Raw genomic sequence first — 24,401 nt, 5'->3', positions numbered from 1 at the left:
TATTTATTATATTTTTTACTAGAATGTCTTGTCCTTTTCTTTTCCCTGTTTAAGCTTAACCATATTACTTTTCATGCTCGCATTTTTCTATTGTAATATATATATATATATATATATATATATATATATATATATATATATATATATATATATATATATATATATATATCGATTTAAAGGTTATGGGGTTTTTTGAAGCATGAAAAACGATGCTACTTTTTGTATTTAATATTTTTGTTGTTATTTTTAATATTTCAAGCGGACCTCCGCTCTTGGTCACAAAAAAGTATCGAAATATATGTGTGTGTGTCCACATGCATATATATATACATGTACAATGGCGCCAAAAAGAAAGTCCGCACTTGTCATTTGTTCTAAAACTGCAAATTTAAGCTAAATTTAATGTAACTGTTTAAGCAACCTATACTTCATTTGATTTGCCGTTTATTCCTTTATAATTTCACCTGTTCATATTTGACTTTTAATTAAAGTATCCTAATGTTCACGTCAATTTAAAAAATTAATTTCAAAACGAGAAGACAAAAAGAAACTCCGCACAATGGAAAATTGTTATTTAAATGTAACTTTAGAACATTAATGCAACACAAATACAACAGGAATCCAATAAACTAATTAATATTTAGTAGCATAGCCCTTCTGCAATTTGACAGTTTGCAATCTTTTGGGCATTCCTTTACTCAGTCTGTGGCAATACTCCGATGAAAGGTATCTCACTTTTCTTTAATTTTTGTCCAATGTTCTTCCAGATTTGAAATTTTATCATTGCGTAGCTGTTGCTTGATGTAATGCCATACGTTTTCGATAGATTGAGGTCTGGAGATTGTGCAGGCCAATCCAAACACAGAATATTGTGCTTTTTAAGGAACCTCTTGACATTGCCAGTTGTGTCAATGAGAGCACTATCCTGTATGAAGATGGGATTATCATCCAAATTCTGGCCAAAGTAAAGTAGAAAATGCCCAGTCAACATATTAATGTACTTGCTCGAATTAATTCAACCTTTCAAACGAACTATAGGCCCTAGACCATTGGCACTAATAATGCTCCACATGAAAAACTGAACCTCCACCACATTGCAGGGTTGAAACTGTGCACTTAGGATTAAATTCTTCATCCTTCCTTCGATGGACTTACTGCCTACCATCACTACCTAGCCTACTAAACTTGCTTTTGTCACTAAAAATCACTTTCAATCAATATGAAGAATCATAATCTTCATTGCATATGACGAAGTCCAGACGGTGCTTTCTGTTCTTTACAGAAATCATTAGCTTGCGTTTTGCAACACAGCTTTGCAAATTAAAATCCTTCAATCTGTTCTTAGCTGTAGAAAGAGAGCAATTTTTAGAAAGATTACACTGTTGTTTGATTTGGTAAGCCGTTTCCGAGGCTGCGGATTTTGATAGCATTGTTCTCTCTGTAAAAAGTAACTCTAGGAGGACCAAATTTGGGGGCATCATGAACACTGCTGGTGTTTTGGTGCTTTTGCACAGTCATTCGTATCGTTTTCTTGTCACATTTCAATCTGCGGTCGATTTCTCGATTAACAGAAAGGTAGAGATTAATGAGCTCCAGGCGATCACTAAGAGAAAGTCGAGGCATATAGACTAAATATTGCGTTGTATAACCTGGAACAAAAACAATTACCATCACAGATGCTTTTTTGCCTTAGAGTGGATATTTTAAGCTGGTTTGTTGCTACAGAGTTTATTTTTGCCTCCTCAATTTGAAGTTATTTTTTAAATTGACGTGAACACTAGGATGCTTCAATTAAAAGTCAAATATGAACAGGTAAAATTATAGAGGAATAAAAGTCGAATCAAATCAGGGATAGTTTGTTTTAACAGTTGAATTAAACTTAGATAAATTTGCGGCTTTTGAAAAAAAATGATGACAAGTGCGGACTTTCTTTTTGGCGCCACTCTATGTATATAGATACATCCATTCTCTGATGTCTAAGATCTCTCTGAACAGAGGATTGGAAGAGTGGTCCTCCTAGAACTGCACAGGACCAATAATATACATCAGTCAGCAGAAAATCTAAAAAATGGATTGCAGGATCTGCGGCTTTGGGGGGTCAAGAGAAATCCCTAACTACGACTTATTTATTGATTAATGTTTCAGTATTTGTGTATGTTTGTGTGTGTTTTTGACGATACTTTTTTGCTTTCGTCAGATATGGCTGCATTGTCGTCATCAATTATGGGTTGCGGAACTTCACGAAATCTACTGGCACGAAGGCGTTCAACTCATCAACACGGTAAGTACTTATCTCGACTTTAATTTCGTTTCGTTTCAAAAACCATGAAAATCAATCTGATACGTTGAAATGGAAATTTTTGAAATTCTGTAAAATTTATTTCTTTTATTAAAATGAGAACATACGGCATAATCACGTTGACACAGCGGTTCCCATTAGATCACAGAAGTTAAGCGACGTTGAGCCTGGCCAATGCTAAAATGGCTGACTATTTTGTAATGCCAGGTGCTATACGTACTCGGAGCCTGAAAAAGGGTGGGCGCTGCCAAGCTATTCTTTCCCAAGACACTCTGCATGAAGAAATGCAGCCCTCCCCCGACCCCGGAGGGTTTAGGGACACATCTTAAAATGAAAAAAGTCCACCATGACTATAGAAGTCTTTATAATATATTTTTCTCTTCTCATTTTGATGGCGATTTCCCTAAAACAGGGGTTTCCAAAGTTTTTGAACGTGGGGGGATATTTTAAAGCTATAAGGGTAAAAAAAACAAATGGATTGGATGTATTTTAAAAAAGTTAGACTCGCTAGATAAAACAGGTGTCAAACGATATAAGGAGATGACGTCACGTGTTCAGGGAGAGTTCTGGCCAATCTCTCATTGGAAGTTAAGTGAACGAGACATGAAAATAATATAGATAATCTAAGTGAATGCTTCCTCGAGACTCTGTCTGTGCGTCGTCAATTCTGAAGACTAAGCATAGAAAATTAAGTAAATAAATAATTAGCCTAAGTAGTATCCCCCCCATGAGAAAATTCTTTCTAAACGAATAAAACCTTTGAAAAATCACCATCGTATTTTCATGTATAAATAGTTAATCATTCGTCAAAATGGAGATAATGACGTTAAGAAGAATCCTTACAAGAAAACACTTTAAACACAAAAGGCAGGGGTTTACAAAAAATGTAAAGAATAGTTTAACGAGATGAAGAGATGAAGAAAATAGAAATTCAAGTAACTTCCCTTTTTTTTAGGATAACTACGTATAAATTTTTAAAACAATGATTTTTAGGTACTTATGTAGATCAGCACCTACTCACCTTGGTGCTCAGAAAATAAAAATTTATTAGATGAAAACGGTAAAGGGATGACGTCACATGTTCTGGGAGAGAACAAAGAGTTCTAGGCAATCTCACATTGGAAGTTAAGTGAACGGGATATGAAAATAATGTAGATTAATCTAAGTGAATGTTGCCTTGAGACTCTGCCCGTGCGTCACCCATCATTAAGATTAAGTTTAGAAAATTAAATAAATAAATAATTAGCCTAGATAGTCTCTCCCCCATGAGAAAACTCTCTATACATAATAAACCTTTAAAACTCTGAAAGTCTCCATTGTGTTTTTATTTGTCTTCAGTTAGACAGAAGATAAAAAAGCATGAGGGGGTTACGACCCACACATGAAAAAGTGACGATCAAAAATATTAAAGAGCAGCAACTGCGCACGTATGTATAAAATAGATTTTATCTTATTTATCTGTCACTTGATCACTCACACCTGCGCTGGAAACCTGGATGGTCAGGATGGGGACAAAAAGCTCATTAAACAAATATAGATAGAGGGAAAAGACCACGGCATAAATCAAACAAAATGTTTAAAGGGTACTTTGAAAAACTACTTGAAATTACTTGACATGGATGGAAATAATTATAAGGCCAATCGAAAGATCGAGAAAAAGAAAGCTATTAGGATTTTCGTGTTGATCTTGTCTTTTTTTACAGATGAAAGTATTCTATGCGCTCTTCACTGCTGCCATCACTTATGGCCATTTCATTAGATTTAAGCACCAATATTATTTCTTATTTTGGCAGGGTCTTCATTTCTCGAAGTAAAGGCTGCCATTTTAATCCAGAAATGGTACCGGAGAGCGCAAGCAAAACTGGAGACGAGACGAAGGGTCGTTTGGAAGATTTTTCAAGAAATCGAATATCATGGTGAACAAAACCAAAATAAAGTAACTTTAATCGCCTTTTTTTTTTTCTTTTCCAATTTTTTCTTTTCCAATTTTTTCTTTTCCAATTTTTTCTTTTCCCAATTTTTTCTTTTCCAATTTTTTCTTTTCCAATTTTTTCTTTTCCCAATTTTTTCTTTTCCAATTTTTTCTTTTCCAATTTTTTCTTTTCCCAATTTTTTCTTTTCCAATTTTTTCTTTTCCAATTTTTTCTTTTCCAATTTTTTCTTTTCCAATTTTTTCTTTTCCCAATTTTTTCTTTTCCAATTTTTTCTTTTCCAATTTTTTCTTTTCCAATTTTTTCTTTTCCCAATTTTTTCTTTTCCAATTTTTTCTTTTCCAATTTTTTCTTTTCCAATTTTTTCTTTTCCCAATTTTTTCTTTTCCAATTTTTTCTTTTCCCAATTTTTTCTTTTCCAATTTTTTCTTTTCCAATTTTTTCTTTTCCCAATTTTTTCTTTTCCAATTTTTTCTTTTCCAATTTTTTCTTTTCCCAATTTTTTCTTTTCCAATTTTTTCTTTTCCCAATTTTTTCTTTTCTAATTTTTTCTTTTCCAATTTTTTCTTTTCCCAATTTTTTCTTTTCCAATTTTTTCTTTTCCAATTTTTTTTTTCCCAATTTTTTCTTTTCCAATTTTTTCTTTTCCAATTTTTTCTTTTCCCAATTTTTTCTTTTCCAATTTTTTCTTTTCCCAATTTTTTCTTTTCCAATTTTTTCTTTTCCAATTTTTTCTTTTCCAATTTTTTCTTTTCCAATTTTTTCTTTTCCCAATTTTTTCTTTTCCAATTTTTTCTTTTCCCAATTTTTTCTTTTCCAATTTTTTCTTTTCCCAATTTTTTCTTTTCCAATTTTTTCTTTTCCAATTTTTTCTTTTCCCAATTTTTTCTTTTCCAATTTTTTCTTTTCCAATTTTTTCTTTTCCCAATTTTTTCTTTTCCAATTTTTTCTTTTCCCAATTTTTTCTTTTCCAATTTTTTCTTTTCCAATTTTTTCTTTTCCCAATTTTTTCTGTTCCAATTTTTTCTTTTCCCAATTTTTTCTTTTCCAATTTTTTCTTTTCCCAATTTTTTCTTTTCCAATTTTTTCTTTTCCAATTTTTTCTTTTCCCAATTTTTTCTTTTCCATTTTTTTCTTTTCCAATTTTTTCTTTTCCCAATTTTTTCTTTTCCAATTTTTTCTTTTCCAATTTTTTCTTTTCCAATTTTTGTCTTAAGGCATGACTAATTAAGGCATAGAAAATTAAGGCATGGAAAATTAAGGCATGGAAAATGATCTAGAAGTTTTTTTTTTTTACACAGTGATCACCACTTATCAAGGCCCGGAAGCCACTCATGGATAAGGGTTATTGCAAGTACATTACGTTAGTGTGGAGATTTGATAAAGTGTTTACTTAAGGGGGCAGTTCATTAGGAATTTGTTAACATTGGACTTGAAGACATCCAAGTTGTAGTCCGGTGGGAAGCAGGCAGACGGAACAGAGTTCCACAGGCGTGCACTTCTAAGAAAGAAGCCTTGTTCATGGAATCCACGTTTTGATTTAGGCACAGATAAAGAGTGGGGGAAATTTTTCACAGTGGATTCAGCTAGACGGGTGTTTTTCGTGAAAGCTTGGCGAGGGGGGACCAGAGATTGGAGTTCAGACGAGCACCTGCCATGGAAATAACGATAAAACAAGGATAGGCTCGCAACGTCTCTTCTGTGGGAGAGAGGTTGCAGGGTAGAGAAAAGGGCATCCCCCACTAAGCCATGAAGTATATTTTGTACTCTGTCAAGGCAGGATAGGCTGTTTTTAGCAGCTCCTGCCCAGATATGGTAACAGTATTCCATCCTTGGACGTACTTGGCTTTTATATAGATAGAGAATTGCATCAGTAGTGAGATATTTTCTGGAGCGGTAGAAGGATCCCACCATCAGTTATGGATTGGGGTAAGAAATGTCTTGTTTCATTTAATCGTATTAAGATTCAACTCGAGCCTTGTAATCGTGGGCATGTTCATTTTCTTGCTAACATTCTTATGAATGGATCTGATCTTAATGAGAAATCGACTCTAAAACCTTTTGGTCTGTCTTTTTCATCAGATTTTTCTTGTGTCCATTTATTTAATCCATTGCTCTTTCTGATTCTTGTAAAATTGGTTCTCTCTATCGCTCCAAACACTTCCTCACATCCGAGGCTATTCTCTATCTTTACAAATCAACTACGGAGGACGTCATATTTCGGTTGGTGAATCTCTGTCCAATTTGAAGGTTCTTTACAAATTGCAGAAACGTATTTGTAATTTGATTGGCTTCATACTTTTTCTTCTTACAACCTCTCTCTTACCGACGTGATGTTGCTAGTCTCAGTTTTTTCTATAAATACTATTGTGGCATGTGTTCTTCAGAATTGTCTGATCTGTTCCCTGCTTCCTTTGTTCCAGCTCATTTGACTTGTTGGTCTCGTGGTCACTATCTATTCGATGTTTTCATACAATATTGTAATACATCTTTTTATTCCAGTAACTTCTTTCCAAGGAGTGCAAGGTTGAGGAACTCCCTTCCTGCTTACTGTTTTCCTTCTACCCATAAATGTTTTTCGAGACTATGATCGATAGGCATCTTCAGTTTTTGCAAAAATAATCTATCGTTCTTGTTAGATCCTTATATCAAGTGGCCTCATGCCTTGTCTCGGCCAATTTCCATTAAGAAAAGGTAAAATTGCTCTTGAATTTATTTTCGCTAAAATCTTTATAAAAAATTTTTTTTCAAAGTTTTTTTTTTCTCAGACATGGGAACAAATAAAAATACAAATCAAACATTAACAAAATATATATCTTTTTAAATTAAAAGAAAATTTCTAATATTGTCATTAATTTTTTATATACTAACTCGTGTCCACGGTGTTTCCTACGAACCGCATTGATATAGCCTTCGAACACAACTCCTTTTACATTACGCACAATGTTTTAAGCAAACTACAACATCCTTCTCAAAAGCAACAAGTGTTTAGTTTTGAAAATCCTAAATGTATTTTTTGTTTTAATGGTAATTTTTTTTATAGTAGATGTTTTTTTTTAAGATGGCAATGGAAAGTAAATATATTAACAACTTTCCTCAAATATCGGCCAGTGAAGAAAACGAAAGGAAACATAGCAAGTAAGTTCATCTAATTTAAAATCGGTTGCCTCTTGTTGTTAGTAGTAGATTTGAGACGAACGAGCATAGCAAACCTTTTTTCTTTCTTTGTGTTGTATTGTCTGTCTCTCTGTAGCGATTTATAGCAAGCTGTAGGAAAAATTGCCCTCTCGGAACAGATCAAGAAAAACTTTTTTTAGAGCCATAGTGGAGACGGTGTTGCTTTATGCTTCGCCAGCATGGACTCTCAGTAAAAAAAAAAGTTAGATGGAACTATGGCAGTGTTAAACTAAAACTGGAAAACCCTAACCCAACTATTAGTCGTCTGTATGGTCTGTTTCCCAGGATCTCTTCAGTAATAAGAGAAAGGAGCACACGAAACGAGGTCGTCAGTGATGCCGTACTGGGGGATCCTAAACACGAAACGGCTAAAGTAGGAAGACTTATGACGTACACAAAATTATTGTCAGAAGACACTGGCTTACGACTTGGAGATTTTCCTAAGGCTGTTGAAAATAGAAACCTGCGGAGGGAAAGAGTCAATTTGGTCTGGCCAACCCGCCCGATACGATGACAATGATCAGAGAGAAAGGATTTGATGGTTGAGAGGACATTCATGTTGGAGATCTTGCGGAGTAGACCTTTATGCGCCTTTTTATCTAAAATGAACCTTATCGGGCAACATTATTTTCTCTCGTTTTAATAGATAATTCTCCATTTTTAAATTCACGTACAGTCATGTCGAGGGGCGGAGTAGTTTTATTTGTTCAGATCTACCAACCCGTATCTTGTTTGTTCAACGTCTCTACTCGACACTAAATGAATTCTCATATAAGCAATAGCATTCTTGCTTTTGTGATGACATAATTTTTCACCCGATCCGAGTTTTTTTTTAACTGTCTTTCTTACTCATTCCAATAACCTCTTCTTGTATTGTCTCTGTAACGATTTATCTGTTTATCGCTCACGTATGTATAATCATGTTTGTTGCACTTCTACGAAATGTGTGCTGCCAAATAAATATATACACTCTAGCTTGTTCCAGCCGTTTGAGACGGTTTCAAGCAAGGGCGGTGAAAAAATAAGGTTGAGGTTGACGAACCAACGATGTTACAATCGTGCGCATCTCCGTCTCTCACTCTCTGTCCTCTTTGTACGTCGAACCTTTTTTTTTTTTTTTTTACAAGGTGGTCACCACTTATCAAGGGCCGGAAGCCACTCAGGGATAAGGGTTATTGTAAGTACAGTACGTTAGTGTGGATATTTAAAGTGTCTACTTAAGGGGGCGGTTCATCAGGAATTTGTTTACGTTGGACTTGAAGACATCCAAGTTGTAGTCAGGAGGGAAGCAGGCAGACGTAACAGAGTTCCACAGGCGTGCAGTTCTAAGAAAGAAGCTTTGTTCATGGAATCTACGTTTTGATTTAGGCATAGATAAAGAGTGGGGAAAGGTTTGGACAGTGGATTCAGCTAGACGGGTGTTTTTTGTAAAAGATTGGCGAGGGGGGACCAGAGATTGGAGTTTAGACGAGCACCTGCCATGGAAATAACGATAAAACAAAGATAGGCTTTCTTTTATTGAAAAATTCTTTCTTTGTTCCATCAGAGGTCAATGTATGTGTACAAGTTCTTACATGGCACTTTCTTTGTTTCATTAGAGGTCAGTATGTGTGTCAAAGTCCGACATGGTATTTTCTTTATTCTCTGTTAACCCGGAATTTGTGTCTGCACAATCTCCAAGTTTTTTTTATCAAACATTTGTTTATTCAACAATCTCTTCCTCCTTCTTTCCTTTTTACTTTGATCAAGATGCGATTCAGGTGAACACTAACATGCAAATGGCTTTAATTGCTTCCCCTTTTCTTTCTCCGATTCATTGAAATCCACTTCCTTTATCATTCTTAAAAAGGCAAGAAGTTTTTATAGAAACATATGAACTGAAAATATTTTCCAACGAAAATTTTTTTTTCAAAATCCAGAACTAACAATCCTGCGTGAAATTTTAGAAGCCTATAAAAGATAAATTCAGAGTTCTTCAAGGAACATCTGACACACCTCGACTCTCCAAGTCCATCTAAGACGACTGGGATGCGACACGATGAAATCCTTTAAGCCTGCACCTCTATCTTCTGTGAACACATGCCACACACACACATACACATACACACGCATACACACATACACACATACACATACACACACATACATATACATACACATACACATATAGACACATACACATACACACACATACACATACACACACATATACACACATACACATGCACACACATACATACACACATACACACATACACACACATACACACATACACACACATGCACACACACACACACACACACACACACACACACACACACACGTATACAACGGAACTTTGAAACGAACTTTTGTCGACTTCTTATTTAAGAACTTAAAAGCTTCAACAATTTTTTTTCAACATATATTTTACATTGCTGTAAAATTGTTGATATTTTGTTGGTTAATTCATGTTTTCTCATCCATCACACCATTATTATTAAGTCAGCACTTACTAACTGGTGACCCATTCATGTTTTTATTCACCTTTTCATTGGCTTACATTTAACTACAAATTTATTAATTGTTAGCGCTGGCCTTTGCACTTTCAAAAGACGTAGTATCACCAAAATACATTACATGTAAACAGAAACAACTCTACAAATCCGAGGTTGCTCGAATAACGTGCTTAAATATCATGTGAATAGGGAATCAGCAGAAGCCATTTTCCGTGCCTTGTCATTCCTTTGTCGTGCTTTAATTTGTCGTACATAAATAGTAAAACCTTGATTAACTTAGAATACGGCATAATCACACTGACACACTGGTACCTATTAGATCACCGAAGTTAAGCTACGTTGGACCTGGTCAATATTAAAATGGGTGACCATTTGGGAATTCCAAGTGCTGTATGTTTTCTCTGCTTATTTCGGCATTGTTTCCAATCGGCTAACACTTCTTCTTGCCACTGGACTCAAGCAGTGCCGATTCAGGAGAGGTGTGATTGAGGGTTGCACAACATTTGCTCTACAATTACATGTTTAAGCACTTTCACAGGGCGTATCCATTGTCTCTCTAGATAGAATGAAGGGAAATGCAGATTAACTCAGCTTTAAATAATAATAGATTACCAAGGATTTTTGTCGACTTTTTCAGAGTTTTACAATTGTGGCTGCGTTTTCATGCATAGTGAACTACCATGAAACTGCAGTTGAGATGGGTGATGGACTGTCGTGTATGGATGTTGATGCCTTTCTCCGTCCATAGATAAAATTGTATTGGCATTTTCATAAATCGACAGATTTTGCTGAGATTTGTTTATCTGTTTTTGCAATCTGATTGATGGATATATATAGTAATGTGTACGGTGACCTATGAATGCGCAGAGCCGATGCGCAGATATTAAAAAATTGGGTGCTTATACAGATTAGTGATGTATTAAACTAACACATTTCAGGTTAAAACATTATTACGAACTTATATGTCATGACGAAATTAGTATAAATTTGAAAAATTACGAAAAACGATATAGTAGATGTGCTAGATGTATTTTAACAAAAAAGTCGTCAACAATTACGTTCTGACATATTGACATATTGTTTAAAAATGGCGGACCCTTAATTTAATTCGAATAAAGTCAAGGGAGATTAATCAGTTTGCCGTACTGAATTGGTCGCACAACTCTTCCACATTAAAACATTCGGTAAATTCTATTTTTTGTTGCAATTATTTTTCTAGTTGATCATTTATGGGAATTTTTGGAATTTATACTAATTTCGACATGACACGTGAATTCGTAATAATGTTTTTACCTAAAATGCGTTGATTTAAAACCTCACCATTCTGCATAAGACCCTAATTGTGCCGTATAATTAAATTTGGAACAGATTAAAACAATATCACATACTGACATATCATATTGAAAACGATATAAATTCCACAAATTTACAGAAAATAATACAATAAAAGAATTGCTGATTTATTTTTCACAAAAAAAAAAAAAAAAAAAATCATAGACATTAGTGGTCCAACATTTTCTATTTTTTTAATGGTGGATTTTCAAAAAAGCAATGGAGATAAATCGGTTTGTTACACTGAACTGGTCACACAACTCTTCCACGTTAAAACATACAATAAAACTCAATAATTCGATAAATTCTATTGATACTTGTAATTATTTTTCTATTTGATCGTTTTTCGTAATTCTTGGTACTTATACTTATTTCGACATAACACATAAGTACGTAATAATGTTTTCACCTTAAATGCATTGGTTTAAAGGATCAATTATCTGCACCAGAACCCAACATTCTTCCGTGACATTCAATCTTATTCGTTTCCGTTGACCGCTTCATCGAAGTAGAAATTGCAAACCTAAAAACTAATCATTCTTCATTCATTTTTTTACGACTTAGCATATTTTTTGTCATATTATTTGTATTGTTCATGGTCTATCGATTTTTCCCAATTTTGAAAACTTTCATATTGAAATCGATTAAATCGCACGAACGTATGATTAACTGAAAAGCGAGGAGAAATTTTTAGATTTAATCATATCGTTTTAAAATGAAACTTTCATATTAAATTAATATTATTTATTCATTTTTTATTCTTTCTCTCCAAACAAGACATGTTGCTAGTTGGAACGTAAGAGACTACAAAATGGGATCGTATTTCACAGGGAGAGGACTAGTAGATGCATCAGTTCAGATGTGACAACAATACTCCTTGCCTGAACGAACGATAGCTTTGTAGAGATGCAGGATACTCTCAGTTGTGAGTAGTTTTCTAGCACGGTGAAGAGAGAGCACTTTCTTTGCAGCAGCCTTGGCAATGTCTTCAATGTATTTGTTCAAATTAGTTGCGGGTATTTACATCGTGAAGGCACAAATGTTACTAGTTCATTAGAGCACATTCCATTAAAGTACTGATAAAAAAGGTGCAGAGATGTAACATTGCTGCGATGAGACAGAGGTTAGAGCTTGGCTGATAGTGTGAGACTTATTGGGTTGGAGACGTTTTTGGACTGAGAGAGAGAGAGAGAGAGAGAGAGAGAAAGAGAGAGAGAGAGACTAGTAGCTGCATCAGGAATACTCTCAGTTGTGAGTAGTTTTCTAGCACAGTAGAGAGAGAGAGACCACCTTCTTTGCAGCAGCCTTGGCAATGTCTTCAATGTATTTGTTCAAATTCATGTTGCCTGTGAATGTTAAGCCAAGGAGTTTGAATCAACACGTGGATTCCACGAACAAAGCTTCTTTCTTAGAACTGCACGCCTGTGGAACTCTGTTCCGTCTGCCTGCTTCCCCCCTGACTACAACTTGGATGTCTTCAAGTCCAACGTAAACAAATTCCTGATGAACCACCCCCTTAAGTAGACACTTTAAATATCCACACTAACGTACTGTACTTACAATAACTCTTATCCCCGAGTGGCTTCCGGGCCTTGATAAGTGGTAACCACCTTGTAAAAAAAAAAAAAGAAAAAAAAGAGAGCTATCAGGTTTCTTGTAATTGTTAAAGGAAAGAAGATTAAAGCATGAGGAAAGACTTGATTATATTGTATTCAACTTATAGACAAATCCTGCGATGTGTAACTACTCTTAAGGCTTCATGAAGTCCAACAAAAGAAAGGAATTATATTATTATTTATATTTTTTATTGGAATCCTTTGAGATGAGTAATTTGTTTATTTTATTTGTTTTTTGTGGACTGTTATCATAATCTTCATAGTTGTTGTTTTACCACGTTTCAGCCAACTCATACTCTGGCCTTCAATAGTTGGATTTTACTGTGGTTTTCTTGACCTCCGTGACCCAGTGTGCAATGGATAGGGGCAGGTGAGCATTGTCTGAAGATAGCGGTTTCAATCCTACACAAAGCAGGCCAGAGGTTTGTTTGGCCAAAACATGATGCGACAACAACAACTATGGAAAGCAGTAATTACTGGGGATACAGTTAAGAGACTCAGGATTTTGTTGCAGTTAATCACCTGAAAAAGGCCGGAGGATTAGTTGGCTGAAATGTGGTGAAAAAACAACAACTATGAAGGTGAGGATAACAATCCATAAATAATATAAATAAAAAAAAAAAGAACTTCACATGTTTGGGGGTCGTTGACCCTGGAATCACTGTGACCAGTAAGTGAAAATAACCATAGGTTTTAGTCAGATCAAGAAGGCACAAATGCTATGAGTTCGTCAGAGCACATTCCATTAAAATACTGATAAAACAGGTGCAGAGATGTAACATTGCTGTGATGAGACGGGGGTTAGAGCTCAGCTGATAGTCTGAGACTTATTAGGTTGGAGACGTTTTTGATCACTGTCTGGAAGTGAAAAAAAGTAGATGGATGAGGGAAAAGCACATGGATATCTCAGGCCACCAAAAATGTCTTGTAGATGTTAATGACGCTGTTGAAAGTCGTTAAATAAAATGTTTTTCTAATCCGAAAAGTAAAAGTAATGAATGATATTGTTATATAATAAAAATATATCTTTTTTTAAAACGTGTATTATATGTTTTTACTTTTATTATATTTTTTACTTTTATTATATTTTTTACTTTTATTATATTTTTTACTTTTATTATATTTTTTACTTTTATTATATTTTTTACTTTTATTATTTTTTTTACTTTTATTATATGTTTTTACATATATTATATTTTTTTACTTTTATTATATTTTTACTTTTATTATATTTTTTTACTTTTATTATATTTTTTACTTTTATTATATTTTTTTACTTTTATTATATTTTTTTTTACTTTTATTATATTTTTTTACTTTTATTATATTTTTTACTTTTATTTTATTTTTTACTTTTATTATATTTTTTACTTTTATTATATTTTTTACTTTTATTATAATTTTTTTTACTTTTATTATATTTTTTTACTTTTATTATATTTTTACTTTTATTATATTTTTTTTAACTTTGATTATATTTTTTTACTTTTATTATATTTTTACTTTTATTATATTTTTTACTTTTATTATATTTTATACTTTTATTATATTTTTTACTTTCATTACATTTTTTTACTTTTATTATATTTTTTACTTTTATTATATGTTATACTTTTATTATATTTTTTACTTTTATTATATTTTTTACTTTTATTATATTTTTTACTTTTATTATATTTTTTTTTACTTTTATTATATATTTTTTACTTTGATTATATTTTTTTACTTTTATTATATTTTTTACTTTGATTATATTTTTTACTTTTATTATATTTTTTTTACTTTTATTATATTTTTTACTTTCATTACATTTTTTTACTTTTATTGTATTTTTTACTTTTATTAAATGGTATACTTTTATTATATTTTTTACTTTTATTATATTTTATACTTTTATTATATTTTTTACTTTCATTACATTTTTTTACTTTTATTATATTTTTTACTTTTATTATATTTTATACTTTTATTATATTTTTTACTGTTATTATATTTTATACTTTTATTATATTTTTTACTTTCATTACATTTTTTTTACTTTTATTATATTTTTTACTTTTATTATATGTTATACTTTTATTATATTTTTTACTTTTATTATATTTTATACTTTTATTATATTTTTTACTTTTATTATATTGTTTACTTTTATTATATTTTTTACTTTCATTACATTTTTTTACTTTTATTATATTTTTTACTTTTATTATATGTTATACTTTTATTATATTTTTTACTGTTATTATATTTTATACTTTTATTATATTTTTTACTTTCATTACATTTTTTTTACTTTTATTATATTTTTTACTTTTATTATATGTTATACTTTTATTATATTTTTTACTTTTATTATATTTTTTTACTTTTATTATATTTTTTATTTTTATTATATTTTTTACTTTTATTTAATTTTTTTTCTTTGATTATATTTTTTACTTTTATTATATTTTTTTTACTTTGATTATATTTTTTACTTTTATTATATTTTTTTTACTTTTATTATATTTTTTACTTTTATCATATTTTTTACTTTGATTATATTTTTTTACTTTTATTATATTTTTTTACTTTTATTATATTTTTACTTTTATTATATTTTTTACTTTTATTATATTTTTTACTTTTATTATTTTTTTACTTTTATTATATTTTTTACTTTTATTATAAATTTTTACTTTTATTATATTTTTTACTTTTATTATATTTTTTACTTTTATTATATTTTTACTTTTATTATATTTTTACTTTTATTATATTTTTTACTTTTATTATATTTTTTACTTTTATTATATTTTTTTACTTTTATTATTTTTTTACTTTTATTATATTTTTTGACATTTATTATATTTTTGACTTTTATTATATTTTTTTACTTTTATTATATTTTTTTTAGTTTTATTATATTTTTTACTTTTATTATATTTTTTACTTTTATTATATTTTTTACTTTTATTATATTTTTTACTTTTATTATATTTTTTACTTTTATTATATTTTTTACTTTTATTATATTTTTTACTTTTATTATATTTTTTACTTTTATTATATTTTTTACGTTTATTATAATTTTTACTTTAATTATATTTTTTACTTTTAAAAAAATATAATATATTTTTTTACTTTTATTATATTTTTTTACTTTTATTATATTTTTTTCTTTTATTATATTTTTTTTACTTTTATTATATTTTTTACTTTTATTATATGGTTTTACTTTTATTATATTTTTTTACTTTTATTATATTTTTTACTTTTATTATATTTTTTGCTTTTATTATATTTTTTACTTTTATTATATTTTTTACTTTTATTATATATTTTTACTTTTATTATATATTTTTACTTTTATTATATTTATTACTTTTATTATATTTTTTACTTTTATTATATTTTTTTTACTTTTATTATATTTTTTACATTTATTATATTTTTTTTTACTTTTATTATATTTTTTACTTTTATTATATTTTTTTTTACTTTTATTATATTTTTTATTTTTATTATTATTTTTACTTTTATTATATTTTTTACTTTTATTATATTTTTTACTTTTATTATATTTTTTACTTTTATAATAATTTTTACTTTTATTATATTTTTTTTACTTTTATTATATTTTTTTACTTTTATTGTATTTTTTTATTTTTATTATACTTTTTTTATTTTTATTATTTTTTTTCTTTTATTATTTTTTTACTTTTAATATATTTTTTACTTTTATTATATTTTTTTTTACTTTTATTATATTTTTTATTTTTATTATTATTTTTACTTTTATTATATTTTTTACTTTTATTATATTTTTTACTTTTATTATATTTTTTTTTACTTTTATTATATTTTAACTTTTATTATATTTTTTTTTACTTTTATTATATTTTTTATTTTTATTATTATTTTTACTTTTATTATATTTTTTACTTTTATTATATTTTTTACTTTTATTATATTTTTTACTTTTATCATAATTTTTACTTTTATTATATTTTTTTTACTTTTATAATGTTTTTTTACTTTTATTATATTTTTTACTTTTATTATACTTTTTTTATTTTTATTATTTTTTTTCTTTTATTATATTTTTTACTTTTATAATATTTTTTACTTTTATTATATTTTTTTTATTTTTATTATTTTTTTTCTTTTATTATTTTTTTACTTTTATTATATTTTTTACTTTTATTATATTTTTTACTTTTATTATACTTTTTTTATTTTTATTATTTTTTTTCTTTTATTATTTTTTTACTTTTATTATATTTTTTACTTTTATTATATTTTTTTACTTTTATTATACTTTTTTTATTTTTATTATTTTTTTTCTTTTATTATTTTTTTACTTTTAATATATTTTTTACTTTTATTATATTTTTTTACTTTTATTATATTTTTTACTTTTATTATATTTTTTTACTTTTATTATACTTTTTTTATTTTTATTATTTTTTTCTTTTATTATATTTTTTTACTTTTATTATATTTTTTTACTTTTATCATATTTTTTACTTTTATTATATTTTTTTACTTTTATTATATTTTTTTTACTTTTATTATATTTTTTACTTTTATTATATTTTTTTACTTTTATTATATTTTTTTTACTTTTATTATATTTTTTACTTTTATTATATTTTTTTTACTTTTATTATATTTTTTTATTTTTATTATTTTTTTACTTTTATTATAATTTTTACTTTTATTATATTTTTTTTACTTTTATTATATTTTTTTACTTTTATTATATTTTTTACTTTTATTATATTTTTTACTTTTATTATATGTTTAACTTTTATTATATTTATTTACTTTTATTATATTTTTTATTTTTATTATATTTTTTACTTTTATTATATTTTTTTACTTTTGTTATATTTATGACTTTTATTATATTTTTTAACTTTTATTATATTTTTTACTTTTATTATATTTTTGACTTTTATTATATTATTTACTTTTATTATATTTTTGTATTTTTATTATTTTTTATTTTTATTATATTTTTTACTTTTTATATATTTTTTTATTTTTATTATATTTTTTACTTTTATTATATGTTTTTTACTTTTATTATATTTTTTAACTTTTATTATATTTTTTAACTTTTATTATATTTTTTACTTTTATTATATTTTTTACTTTTATTATATTTTTTACTTTTATTATATTTTTACTTTTATTATATTTTTTACTTTTATTATATTTTTTACTTTTATTATATTTTTTAACTTTTATTATATTTTTTACTTTCATTTTATTTTTTTACTTTTATTATATTTTTTACTTTTATTATATTTTTTATTTTTATTATTATTTTTACTTTTATTATATTTTTTACTTTTATTATATTTTTGACTTTTATTATATTTTTTTTTACTTTTATTATATTTTAACTTTTATTATATTTTTTTTTACTTTTATTATATTTTTTATTTTTATTATTATTTTTACTTTTATTATATTTTTTACTTTTATTATATTTTTTACTTTTATTATATTTTTTACTTTTATCATAATTTTTACTTTTATTATATTTTTTTTACTTTTATAATGTTTTTTTACTTTTATTATATTTTTTACTTTTATTATACTTTTTTTATTTTTCTTATTTTTTTTCTTTTATTATATTTTTTACTTTTATAATATTTTTTACTTTTATTATATTTTTTTATTTTTATTATTTTTTTTCTTTTATTATTTTTTTACTTTTATTATATTTTTTACTTTTATTATATTTTTTACTTTTATTATACTTTTTTTATTTTTATTATTTTTTTTCTTTTATTATTTTTTTACTTTTATTATATTTTTTACTTTTATTATATTTTTTTACTTTTATTATACTTTTTTTATTTTTATTATTTTTTTTCTTTTATTATTTTTTTACTTTTAATATATTTTTTACTTTTTTTATATTTTTTTACTTTTATTATATTTTTTACTTTTATTATATTTTTTTACTTTTATTATACTTTTTTTATTTTTATTATTTTTTTCTTTTATTATATTTTTTTACTTTTATTATATTTTTTTACTTTTATCATATTTTTTACTTTTATTATATTTTTTTACTTTTATTATATTTTTTTTACTTTTATTATATTTTTTACTTTTATTATATTTTTTTACTTTTATTATATTTTTTTTACTTTTATTATATTTTTTACTTTTATTATATTTTTTTTACTTTTTATATATTTTTTTATTTTTATTATTTTTTTACTTTTATTATAATTTTTACTTTTATTATATTTTTTTTACTTTTATTATATTTTTTTACTTTTATTATATTTTTTACTTTTATTATATTTTTTACTTTTATTATATGTTTAACTTTTATTATATTTATTTACTTTTATTATATTTTTTATTTTTATTATATTTTTTACTTTTATTATATTTTTTTACTTTTGTTATATTTATGACTTTTATTATATTTTTTAACTTTTATTATATTTTTTACTTTTATTATATTTTTGACTTTTATTATATTATTTACTTTTATTATATTTTTGTATTTTTATTATTTTTTATTTTTATTATATTTTTTACTTTTATTATATATTTTACTTTTATTATATTTTTTTACTTTTATTATATTTTTTAACTTTTATTATATTTTTTAACTTTTATTATATTTTTTACTTTTATTATATTTTTTACTTTTATTATATTTTTTACTTTTATTATATTTTTTTACTTTTATTATTTTTTTTATTTTTATTATATTTTTTACTTTTATTATATGTTTTTTACTTTTATTATATTTTTTAACTTTTATTATATTTTTTAACTTTTATTATATTTTTTACTTTTATTATATTTTTTACTTTTATTATATTTTTTACTTTTATTATATTTTTACTTTTATTATATTTTTTACTTTTATTATATTTTTTACTTTTATTATATTTTTTAACTTTTATTATATTTTTTACTTTCATTTTATTTTTTTACTTTTATTATATTTTTTACTTTTATTATATTTTTTACTTTTATTATATATTTTTTTAGTTTTATAATTTTTTTTTATTTTTATTATATTTTTTTACTTTTATTATATTTTTTACTTTTATTATATTTTTTTATTTTTATTATATTCTTTTACTTTTATTATATTTTTTTACTTTTATTATATTTTGTACTTTTATTATATTTTTTGTTGCACAACTAACCGTAAAATTCAAATATTTTATTTTTGGTGGACAATACTGAATGTGAAAACACCATATAAAGGTTGTCGACTTCGTAATAAATATGCTAATCCACTTACATTAAATAGTGATAATTATAGTTTTCTAAATGTGTTCTGTGACTGGTTAGAAACTTGGAATAGCATTCCTGGAAGAACTGGTAAGTTAACAAAGGAAACATATACTGATTTGCACCATACTACTTACACAATTTTAGAATTGACTAAATATTGTATAAATGTACGGAACATGGTGTATATATTACCAGGAAAGTTTCAGACAGATAACCTTGAGGCAAGGTTTTGCCAGTATCGACAACTTAGTGGAGATCAGTATAATATATCGATACGCCAGGCGTATGAATGTGAAAAAAATCTCAGAATGTTGTCAGTTTTAAAATTGAGCTTACCAATTATTAATCGAACTATTCAATTGAAACATTTAAAATAAACTAACTGGGATGTAATGACAAGGAAGCAAGAGTTACATGTTTATAAATTTAACATAGATGTAACAGAAGATGGTGTTAATCAATATATTATACTTAGCAGGTTATTGCTGTTATATTATATATATTATATGTTATATTATACTTAGCAGGTTATTGCTGTCATGCAGTTTTCAAAAAACTGAAATGCAGTAGCTGCAAAAATTTAATATCCGGGAGAGAGGCTGTTGAAGAAGGGTATTAACAGAGGTTCTCTGCTATATCCAAATGATATAATTAATAAGTTTGTCTTATATAATTATATAGTTATAAACAAACTTACAAAATGCGATTCTTTTTTACATTCGATTCATCAGAGAAAATTAGCCATGTACATAACTTTAAATATTTTGTCTGATCAAAATCGATTATTTCATGTTGACTCTTGTGATGAGGGTCACACTATTCAGCAAATTGAAAAAATGCTGATATGGATTTCATCTAATTCCCTTATAAACATTTTTTTGTCGCAAAGAGAATGACAATATTAGTAAAAAAATATCAGAAAAAGAAAAATTCAAACTTTTAATTAAATTCTACAACAGATTTTTGAAAAGTTTTAATATTCAATGTTTGAAATATTTCTGCCTTAGTAACTTTGTTTATACTAACATTTGTTTGAATTTAATTTTTAACTTATTGTTTATTATTCAGTTAAACTAATTGTTCGTTTTTCAGTTAAACTAATTTATTGTTCGTTTTTCAGTTAAACTAATTTATTGTTCGTTTTTCAGTTAAACTAATTTATTGTTCGTTATTCAGTTAAACTAATTTATTGTTCGTATTTCAGTTAAACTAATTTATTGTTCGTATTTCAGTTAAACTAATTTATTGTTCGTTTTTCAGTTAAACTAATTTATTGTTCGTTTTTCAGTTAAACTAATTTATTGTTCGTATTTCAGTTAAACTAATTTATTGTTCGTATTTCATTTAAACTAATTTATCGTTTGTTTTTCAGTTTTTATTTTTAAAATATTGTTTTTTTTATTTTAAAAAATATTTATTGTTCATTTTTATTTATTTCTATTTAATAAACTTCAGTTTCATACAAATCAAATCGTATTCCTTTTCTTTTTAAACTTTTTAACAACATTTCTCCCTTTCAATTCGTTTTTATTATTAATATTTTTATTATTAATATTTTTATTATTAATATTGGATGAGTTTCCGTACAAACTATCGTGTTTATCTTTTTTAATCCAATTTTGAAGTTTTCTAACGCTTTCTGTAAAAAATGTCTGCTCATTATCGACAGTCTGTGTTCCACTTATCTTGCTTGCTAGGACCTATGGCGATGACGTCATTTTTCAGCTGACAGGCCATCTATGACGATGGTCACGCCTAAACAGAGAAATAAGTTTTTGTCATTGGCGTTTAAAAGGGTCGATAGTGTCATACTCACAACTAGATTATAGCCTCCGTTTAGTCTCGAGAGACAATGGATACCTTCTGTAAGGGTAGCTGTACGTGTAATTGTGAAGCAAGGGTGCGCAATCACCAACCACACTTCTCCTGAGTTGACACTGTTTGGTTCCAGTGATAAGGAAAACTCCAGAATGACAGTAAACAATGCCGAGATAAGTGAAGAACACATACAGCACCTGGTATTACCAAATTTGTCACCCATTTAGTACTGACCATGTTCAACGTTGCTTTGGCGATCTAACGGGAATCGGTGTGTCAACATGATTATTCCGATGTATAGACAACTAAAAAATAACTGCTATCTCCAGAATGTGTCAGTGTTTTCCGCTTTTTTTTTTTTTTCTTGTGCGTTTCTTTTTTTTTTTTTTTTATACTTATGAATGACTGAGAGCTAACGACACGGCCAGAACGAGAAGAAAATCACATGGGGGAATATGGTTTCACAGCCGAATATTTGACAACTTGTGAAAGGACGCAAGATTCCATTAGTACCAGTTATTCGAAGCTTTCCCGATTGGATGTCAAAAATGAAATGACAGAACAAACACGATTTGTGAAATGATGCGAGAACAAGAATGGTCGAAGAAGATCAAATATGTTTTTGGCATTCCTTATTTTCAGGTTCTTCCGTTAAATGGAACGAAAGTACAGGATGGAATGATAAAAATGTCGCCCTTAAAACATTTATTTTAGAACATTTTATTGTAAAAATCAATTGAGGTAACTTGATTATGTAGTAGAGCATACATCTATTCAATGTAGCCGCCTTCAGCCTCAATTATCGTATTAAAATATTTCAAATAAAAGCGATTGCTGATGCCTTTTTCTCCTTTATAATTTATCCAGGTTCATGGCTTCTTCGATATGCTGTTGAAGGAATTCTTCGATTACGAAAATGGACCGTCGTCTCTGACTAAAAAAATTCTACAAATACAAAATCGACTTTCCTATTGTAAGTGCATCTTTGTTCTCTTATTCTGTTATTCTATTATTCTCATATTCTGTTATTCGCTTATTCTATTATTCTCTTATTCTGTTATTCTCTTATTCTGTTATTATTCTGAGAATGTTTGGGAAAGACATTTTTGAATGTTTCATTTTTTAAATACGTTCTCTTATGTTGACAACAAAATCGATTTTTTTCTACAACGGAATCACCACTTATGAAGGCCAGACGTTCACTCGAGGAGAAGGGTTAAAAAGTGGGCAGTGGTCATTGCTATAACAGCGTAGCAATCGTGAACACTTGGTATAATTGGATTATTACATATTATTACATTGTATTATACAGGGACGGCTTAACAAGAACTTGCTCACATTCGACTTGAAGACGACTATGTTGAAGTAAGCCGGAAAGCAGACCAGCGGAACAAAAAATTCCATAGACGGACAGAAGCTTTGTTCACGAAATGTGCGTTTAGATTTAGGTACAGTTAAGCAGTTGGGGACTTGATAATGGTTGTAGCTAGTCGAGTGTTGTTTGTAAAATTTGGCAAGGGGAGACCATAGACTGGAGCTCAGACGATCACTTACCATGAAAATAACAAGAGAACAGAGACAGGTTTGCAACGTCTCTTCTGTGGGAAAGAGGCTGCAGGGAAGAAAAAAGGGCACCACCTATTCGGTTTTGGACTCTGTCAAGGCAGGATTAGAGATTAACTATTTTATCAGGCTTAAAGACAAATGACATTTTCATCTTAAGAATGGTTTTCTAAATCGTACCATTATTCTTATTTCGAAACTCATATTTAATATGGGTTGACTTTATTTTAAACGTTGTAATCATGAATTTTCGTCTTCCTTTCATGATTTCATTATATATATATATATATATATATATATATATATATATATATATATATATAACTACTTCATTTATTCACATAAATTTAATATACGAAAGTATAGATTTATGCGTAAACTTTAAGTATTTACTTCAAAAGTGCTCAATACGTAGGTAGAGCTAGTTAGTAATTTATAAAATATATATGGCGATTAAGCTACACTGAATATTCTGTGTTTCATCGAACTATAGGATTCGTCATTGCTTCTGTCGTTGCTTCTTGTTTTTATATATGTTGAGGATTTCTAGTTGGCCAATCAGCTTTCTAGTATCCACCGCGCCCCTTCCTATCAGCCAATGGGCATGCATTTTATCAAACAAAGGATCTGTGTGTGATCGTTTATGTATATTCATGTTTATTTAATTTATTTATTTGTTTGTTTTCTATTGTTATTGTTAGTTTTAAAGCTATTTTGTATTGCTATCCTAGAGTAAGTTTTATTTTGTGAACACAGTTGTTTGCTATTTCCCACCTACAGTTTAATAGATTTTGAGGTTCTTTAAAGTACAGGATAGAAAATTTTTCATGGAGGCATAATTTACATGGGTCGTCTAAATGTCTGCATGTGGTAGCTTGTCTCATTATTTTCCATTCGACT

The 24,401-nt window shown here is 26.9% G+C and overlaps 1 protein-coding gene across 1 annotated transcript in view; it reads left to right on the top strand.

Moving 5' to 3' along the window:
- Positions 1-24,401, top strand: part of LOC145259753 (serine/threonine-protein phosphatase with EF-hands pef-1-like) — a 101,431-nt gene that overhangs the window by 7,310 nt on the left and 69,720 nt on the right. Inside the window, exons 2-4 of the mRNA XM_080117466.1 lie at positions 2,198-2,281; positions 4,093-4,235; positions 22,806-22,911. Of these exons, the coding sequence (XP_079973592.1) occupies positions 2,200-2,281; positions 4,093-4,235; positions 22,806-22,911 (331 nt within the window). The 5' untranslated portion in view covers positions 2,198-2,199. The remainder of the gene's footprint in view (positions 1-2,197; positions 2,282-4,092; positions 4,236-22,805; positions 22,912-24,401) is intronic.

Source organism: Euprymna scolopes, chromosome 35 (assembly GCF_053919585.1).
Source record: "Euprymna scolopes isolate OS-2025 chromosome 35, ASM5391958v1, whole genome shotgun sequence".
Taxonomy (NCBI): Eukaryota; Metazoa; Mollusca; class Cephalopoda; order Sepiida; family Sepiolidae; genus Euprymna; species Euprymna scolopes.
Note: the sequence above shows the minus strand (reverse complement) of the source record. Positions and strands in the feature narration are given on the sequence as shown.